The sequence below is a fragment of the Pelobates fuscus genome, chromosome 3, assembly GCF_036172605.1.
Source record: "Pelobates fuscus isolate aPelFus1 chromosome 3, aPelFus1.pri, whole genome shotgun sequence".
NCBI classification, from domain to species: Eukaryota; Metazoa; Chordata; class Amphibia; order Anura; family Pelobatidae; genus Pelobates; species Pelobates fuscus.
In genome coordinates this window covers 68992056-69000405 of record NC_086319.1, presented here as the reverse complement: position 1 = coordinate 69000405, position 8350 = coordinate 68992056, and the positions used below count along the sequence as shown (strand labels likewise).

General features: G+C 32.3%; 1 protein-coding gene across 1 annotated transcript in view; it reads left to right on the top strand.

The window, feature by feature from the left end:
- The window catches only part of LOC134601623 (dynein axonemal heavy chain 3-like), an 875684-nt gene that overhangs the window by 643130 nt on the left and 224204 nt on the right, over positions 1-8350 (top strand). The window contains exon 46 of the mRNA XM_063446141.1: positions 1-116. This exon is cut by the window's left edge and continues 34 nt beyond it. Coding sequence (XP_063302211.1) covers positions 1-116 — 116 coding nt within the window. The remainder of the gene's footprint in view (positions 117-8350) is intronic.

Sequence of the window (8350 nt, the reverse complement as noted above, 5' to 3'; positions counted from 1 at the left end):
CAGGTACTGATGGAGCTCAGAAACTAATGAGACTTTGGATTCATGAAGTCCACAGAGTATTTGGTGATAGACTTGTTAGCAGTCAAGACAGAAAAATGTTCTTTCAGATTGTGAAGGTAAAATATATCAAAATGTGTATACATTTTTGTAAATATTATTTTATTACAAATGCATTACATACTTTTATTATAGTAGATGTTTGTATTTATGTATATGATAACAAAGAATTATGGTGATGTTAGTCTCTTAATTAGAAGTTATTTTACTAATACAAACAAAAAAACTATGTTTACATAGTATAGTTACAAACACAAACTCTAGCTAACTGTAAAAGCAAAATACAGATCATATGTTATGTAATCTAAGTGTTTTATAAATGTTCAATTTAATGTATAGGCATACTTGTCAAACATAATTATATTCATGCTCTTATACATTAAAATATTTTAATTTGTTATAAAATTCAACATCCTTTACATCCACCAGATATCGAATAAGCCTTATAGAAATATATCATTAAAATGTTAGAAGTTAGAACTCTATTTAAAAAAGGTTACATTTTTCTCCAAAGCTGTTGGTTTTCTATGTAAAGTAATTTTTCCTCACACTTTTCTGAGCACTCACACTCATCCGTACCAAACAATGCAAATGCTCAGAACATCCTTACATCACTTTAGCTGGAGCGCATCTGCTCATTTAAAGACATCTTGAACAATTGCATTGTGAACCTATGTCATATAATAATTGGCAGAGTCAGGGTACGGAAGCAAGCAAAAGTTTTATGTTTGGTTCTGTCTTTGGGTCTAATGATAATATTAAATCTTGCATAAAAGGTACTCCTCATTATACGCTCCAGAACTAAACTGGAAAATAAGATCTTAAAAAAAAAATGATTGCTTATCATTAATAGAACATATGGTACTAAATAATATACAAATGCATTTGCACTATATATTATTATGCAGATGAAAGTACAATTCTATGGTTTGTGCAGCATTATGATATTTGATCCATGAACGGCTTGAACTGCGTATTGTATTTCACATTCTTTCTATATACATCTGCTTCGATCAGACACATTTTAATGGTCTTATCAACCGTACGTGGGAGTTAGGTATTTTACTGTCTAAATGACAAGATGAAAAGGTTGAAACTCCCAGGCAACAGCACTGGATAGTTATTTATTGTTACTACTGGCGTGTGACCTTTACCATCAAAATGAATGCCTCTGTAGTTTACTGTTTGTGTGGTTATAAAGACACGATAAACCATAACTGTTTCATATTTTAATGTTCATTAGCTCCCCCCCCCCCCCCAAACCTAAAGAGGACTTTGTCAGCAACACTTTGTGCAATAAGTATAATATTTATGTTTGAATACAGATATTAGTAATAGAGAGTAACTGTATTATCTATTCTGTGTTTGTTACATTTTTAGTTTTAACTTACGGGATTAAAAACTTGCCTAATTACATTGGAGAAGGTTTCTCCTAAAATAATAAGTTGTGCTAATAATTCAGAATAGAGCAGTAATCCTATATACATTTTACTGTCTAACTTCCACTAATGGGGATAATGGCAAACGCGATAGAACGCATTAACAATAGGCTTAACTCTCATTATTTATCCAATTTTCCTTTTTGAATATGTTTCTTCCATCTACTTGTCAATGTCTAGCAACAAGGCATATATTTGGGCCATCACAAACTAGGACTTGTTCTACAGTCTACACTGACTGTTTACCATTACATTCCCCCTTATTTTGTCTTTACTTTGATTGTTATCTCTGTTACCCATGTTTAATTTCACAATTCAACATTTATCCACACAAAACTATTGAGGTGTACTGTAGGCTGAGTTCAATCTACAGATTCAGAATAGCCTCCACAATCTAGACATCCACTGTAGGCTAATTTTAACACCTCGATAATTTGTGATTTACAATCTCCATGATGTTCCTCTAGCTCAGACATAGGCAAACATATCCAAAGATATAAGGTGTGCCGATGTTGATGTTATGATGTGGGCATTCTTATTTTACACTTTGCATCGTACTTGAAAAACATTAAATGGAATGGAATCTAGCTGTATAGCTGAGACTCATTTATAAATAGCACCTGAAAGAATGAACTCATATAAAGTAGCAAATATAAGTACTCCCTTAATTTGTTGTCATAATTATTTTAAAACTGATTTGTAACACTGCCATATAATTAAAGGTAAAACAACCTTGGACAACTTGTTTTGATTCATGTAATATGCAAACCTATAACATCTATAACATCGTCTATAACACTCTTATTTAGAATTGACTTGGACAGTGAAACTCAACAATGTCATGAACCTGTCTCATATTAATAAACTGGGATATATTAAGTATGGCACAAGTGACACTTCTAGCAGACTTTGTGTTGAAATATTAAACAGTGTATTATTATAATAGAACATCTGATGAGACCGTCCTATGTTGAAGTAACATATGTTTTACTTCTTTTTTAATTTGATAATGTATTATTGGTTTTGATATTGATCAACAGACGCTTGATTGTATTTAAACGAGTCACATAGTTTTTAAGACATGACAAGTGGTGCATTTTGCCATCTACATGATGTAACAAAAACAATAACATAGTGACTGGTATATCAGAACATTAGTGTTTAAGGTGTTTGGCTGAATATCAGAAGCGTAACAGAATAATCAAATGTGATAAAGAAGTATTGTAAGTTGTATAAATATTCGTTCGGCCATGGCATTTGCAGGATGAGAAAGAGATACTGGAGTTTCGATACTAAAGCCATTTTAATGGCTGCGATGCATCCTATCCATGAAATATATTTACCCTCCATGTGCATAGGGACAAAAAAAACACATTCATTGGTGCCATACACACAAGAAGAAATAGCACAAAACATCTATCATTTGTGACTAACACAATAATATTGTTGTGATCCCGAAATTACAGACCAATATTCAGTAGATTAAAAAAATCCAGTAAATATCTATTCCTATTCATCAGTTTTTCTAACACCTAAGTTTCCACTTTTTGAAAATATATAGTAATTTATTTTTACAATTGTATATTTTTTTTTACATACAAAGTGCCTTATTATATTTAATATTTTAATATTTTAATATTTTAATATTTTAATATTTTAATACCTTTTTAAATGGACAGTGATTTTACTTTATCCTTGAAATTTGTATTCATTCAATATTACCTATCTAGCATAAAAGGATTGGGTATTAAAATTCACATCATTTTGATTGTTAACTAATCTTTATAGCTAACACCTAATCTAATTTGGATAAATGTTATAATTTCTCTTAAATTACATTTCTAGTGAAGTAATGGAAAAATATAGGATGTCCAAAATATAAGAACACAATTTCTCAAAGTTTATTAAAATCTGTAAGACGTGTGTAAAGATCACTCTGTAGATATACAGAAAATGTGTAATGATTAATATTCTGTAGGAAAAAAATCCATCTGTATTATACAAAGAATTTATATTAACCAGAAATTAAGTAACTAGATATTTCTTCTCAATTTTATTCCAAACTAGCAATGTATTAAAAAAAGAAGATATTTCTTCTTTGTTTTATTCCAAATTTTCAATGTCTTAAATACTTGCTACCAAAATTGATTTCTCTAGCCTCTAGCTTTGTCTGCGAAACAAGGCTTATGATTTAACTATGTGAATTCTGGTGAAGTGTAATCATTTTGGTAGTAACATCCTAGGGGCAGATGTCATATTTTTTCTAATATTAATTACTATATTTCTTTTTCACAATATACGTGTATCAGATTCAGAAATGTAAGGTTATTCGTTTATAAACAAAAGCTAAAATTGAAACAAATCCAGCTGCTCTTATAAAAAAGTCAGGTCATGGCAAATAAAGTGTGTTCTACACTATGTATCTAATTAAGTTGGGAGCCTATTTAAGCACGATAGTGGTTTAAACTTTTTATGTTGATAAAGTGTTTGCAAGGAGACACAAAAGGGGTCCAGTGTTAATGTTTGTTTTCTCACCCCCTTCCTTCTACCCAGTGATGGGACAAATTTTTGTATACATCTCTATGTCACACACTTGGGTCAGGATGAGCCATGTAACAAATAATTTGTGATCTACTAATTCTTAGGATGTTGACTTCCAGTCAAAAGAGAATGATTCTTTTAGACTTGACACTTCTTGAGATTCTATATCACATCATAGAGCTTGAGGTTTGGGGACATTTAGGTTATAGTACAAACATGCCCTATAATCCTGAATTTTCTTATATAGCTTGAGAAGGGAAACACGTGGTTGTATTAGTGTGAGGAGAATGTCATCCTCAAATAAATTTAGTTTATATTCCCTAGCCCCCACCTCCACTCCATGTATTACATAGTCTGATCGTATATATTCTGCCAGTGACTCTAGTGAAAGTACACACAGCAGTGGGGACAGTGGGCACCTTGGCTTGGTTCCATTCAAAATGTGAAAAGGTTCAGAGATAAACCCAGTGTTTAGTGTCCAGGCAGTAGGGGAGTTGAATAGTGATTGTATAGTTGATGTTTTACTTATTTTTCAATGAAGCATAGTCTACATAAACTATAGATAAACTACAAATTATTATTGAAAAATATTAAGTCAATCCAAATATAAAACAGAACATAAAAACATAAAAAAAATAAACATGTTTATAATTATGAACAAAATAAAAATGTTTTAAGCAGTCACGGGTATATATGTAAACAGTGGAATATGTACTGAACTAAAATACAAATAATACAAAAGTCATACCTATATTGAGTTGGATAGTTTTGTTTTGTTTTTGTCAATTTTGACATTCAGATTTTAATCATGTTCAGAACGTAGTGAATAACCTTGCCTGATAGAACACCTTTTTCAGAACACATTTGGATATATTTTTCATTCCTTTTTACAGTCATTTGCAAATATGTTCTTAATAGAACACAAAATCAACTAAACAGTTACATAAGGGAGAATGTTAAGAAACCACCTAGATTTCTATAAATATATAAAATCCTGTTATATAGAAGAGAATCACACTGTAACATAAGAAATGAAACAAAGAAATTCCCCAAATCCCGAATAATTAACCCCTTAAAGACCAAACTTCTGTAATAAAAGGGAATCATGACATGTCACGCATGTCATGTGTCCTTAAGGGGTTAAAGCAGTGTATATTTGGCAAATGCATACTTTTATGATGGTTATTTCGACTGGCTGGGTGCTGAAATGCTTAAAGAGATATGCACTAGCATATACCTTTTAAGCGTACACCTCTTTGTTCAAAATGGCAGCAAACCAATAAAAGAGGGGCATTGTTGTTCTTGGTGAGGTCACTTAATACAACTTTTTTTCAGTTTTTCTGCAGTTTAAAGCATTAATGCTATGCTGCATATGCCTAGGAGAGAAATAAAAAAATACCACAAATGTTGAGATTGGCAATAGAATAGCAGCTTGAAAGTAGGTAAATATCCCCATTTGCATTTTGATGTCTACATTTCTGAAATATTTACTTTCATGTGTCCATATGCTTCAAATTGGTATTTTTGATTGGTCTTGTTTGATGAAATTTTACAATTGATTGCGTTTCATACTTAGTTATAAAATGATGGAGGATATTCTATTTAGATAGTCTTGATAATGTGCCTCTGTACGCTAAACGCATTTATTGTATGCAATGTCTCTGAATGTTTTAGGAGCTTTTTTCCACTGTATGCCAAGATTTTTTGGGGGGAATGAGCAGTGGTGAAACTTTTTGAGGAACGCATAGCCTCCTTTTATTTCTTTTTTTTGTGAATTATATTTGAGTGAGTTGACTACCTTTTTTACGTTACCAAGTTTGGGGCTACACTATATGAATATATGCTGGCATTGCAGAGCTTAATACTTGAATATGTCTATCTAACTCCATAAAAGGAAATACCTTTTGTTGGTCTGGCCTCCAGTGAACAAAACATTTAGAACTGAACTAACACTTAAATGATTAAAAAAAAGAAAGATACCCCAATTTACAATGGCAGGTAGAGGCTCAGACTTGTATCTAAGAGATAATTAGCTGGAACATGCAGTGCTCACAGTTTTATGACATCATTTTTATTGAGTTCAATTACTGTAGAGGACAATATAGAGTCCATGTCTTGTTTCTGGTTATTGATCTTTTGGGATATTATAATTCATGTCACTTCACATATTTAGGAATAAATCATTTAACCCTTTCAAGACGGATGACATGCCCAGACTGTCATGATTTATTAGAATTTACCTGATTACCTGTATCTGATAATAGTCAAGTTGCTTTAACCCCTTAAGGACCAAACTTCTGGAATAAAAGGGAGTCATGACATGTCACACATGTCATGTGTCCTTAAGGGGTTAATTCTGATAGTATATTGTTCATTTCCAAACTGGGTATTTAGATTAATGTATTTTGACTTTGTTAAAATTGTTTCATACATATTACTTTTACAAACTGTTTGCATTAGCTTCTAGATGCAGCTACAAAAAGAGTATGTACCAGGAAGCAAATATGTATTTGTAAGGTCTGAGAAATAAAATGAAAAGTTGAAATTCAAACTTCTGCCCTCATACTTGGGGCACTAACTACCGCCATTTTTGGCAATTAAAATAGAAAGCGCAGAGGGAGAAAGAAAAACAATGCTTCAGTTTTAGCTTTTCCAGTGCATTGTGTGTGCTGACAGTGCCTGGGGAAGCAATTATGCCATGTCTCCAAAATAAGGGTCTGGTATATAATAATTAGATATTAGATGGAGGAAAATGTGCATAGTAGGGGTTTCAGGAAAAACAAGCGAGTGGTAGCTTAGAACAACAGAGTAGTCAGTGGCAATTCTTTAGCAGCAATCCAAAAAACAATCGAATCAAAATTCCAAACACACAATGAAATGAACACTATAGTTGTGTGTGACAAGTTTAAATAGGGAAAGTTAACATATCCTGATGCTGGGTAGCTTGCAGCTGAGAATCCCGGTTCTGGGTATTTGCAACTAGGATCCTCTCTATAAGCTAAGTCTTTATTATAGGCAGATGAATTTACTGGTGAAGATGAAACAAGCCTTTAGCAACTAAGATTCCGGTTTAAAAACACAGAAAATTCCTCCAGTTCTTTAATGTACCATGTAATAATTGGCAGCAAAAACTAACAAACTACCTTCAAGGTTTCAAATCACACAACACATACTATTGCTTGTTCTCATACTGGTTTGGTTTCTACAAACCGTAATTGTGAATTAATAGACACTGTGTATTTGTGGTCAATATTGATCCTGTAACATTCTACACTTTAATTAGTAATAAACTTTTTTTGCATTGTCTTAACACAAAAACAAAACAAAAAACCTAGGCGCTAGATAGACTACAAAAGTGCAAATATCCTATATCTATTGGTTGTTCTACAATTATTTCTTTGTGCTCCAAATAATGTTTCTCCTTTAATTCTGATGTTGCTCTGTAGGTTTGCAATTTATCTAGTGAATAAATACATTTTACAATGTTGTGATCTTGTTTTCAAAACTTGCCTTTAAAACTCAGTTTGTCAGGTTGCGCTTGTCACAAAAAAAATAGAAATTCTTTATATTTCACTTGAAAAGCAAATGAAGCGCTGGAACGAAACAGAGCATTTTATGTCATCCCTAGTTCAGTGTTTCTGTGAATTCAGAATGTCTTGTAGAAATGTTGCAATAGCCAAATAGTCTTGAGCATCCTCTGGTCAAATATTTAGACAGTTCCTTGTAGAAAGCAATACCTTGACATCCACTCAAAAACACACGATCAGGAGCAGAACAAACTATATTGGAATGTTACTTGTTCTTACCTAAGGTACTCTTTCAATAACTCTTCAAAATAATAGATAGAGGGGGGAAAAGAGGTAGAATTTGAAGAATTCTATCGGCAACATGAAGATCTATGTAATTATTCACAAAACACAGGATTTTTTCCATATGGACAAATTCTGGTGAAAGTGACTGAATTCTGACTCCAATGACAATTCTCATATTTACTGAAGCCAATACAGTCAGAATTCCATCGGCCTGAGCAAATCTCCTGCAATTGCACTTATGCATTCAGTGTCCATATTAAAATCAGTTCTTTAACATCCGAGTCCTATACAAATTATAGGATTCTGAATTTTTACAAAGTACCAGTTTTACTAAAATCTGGAACCGAATGCATCCAGCTGGATGCACAGTCACAAATCATCACTGACTTGTTTTTTTGCAAGTGAATGATAATTTAAGTACTATTTATACTTGGCTTACATTGCTAGCAGCCAGCAGGCAAATAGTTAGATACCCTTTATATTGTGATGGTTAAATATGTG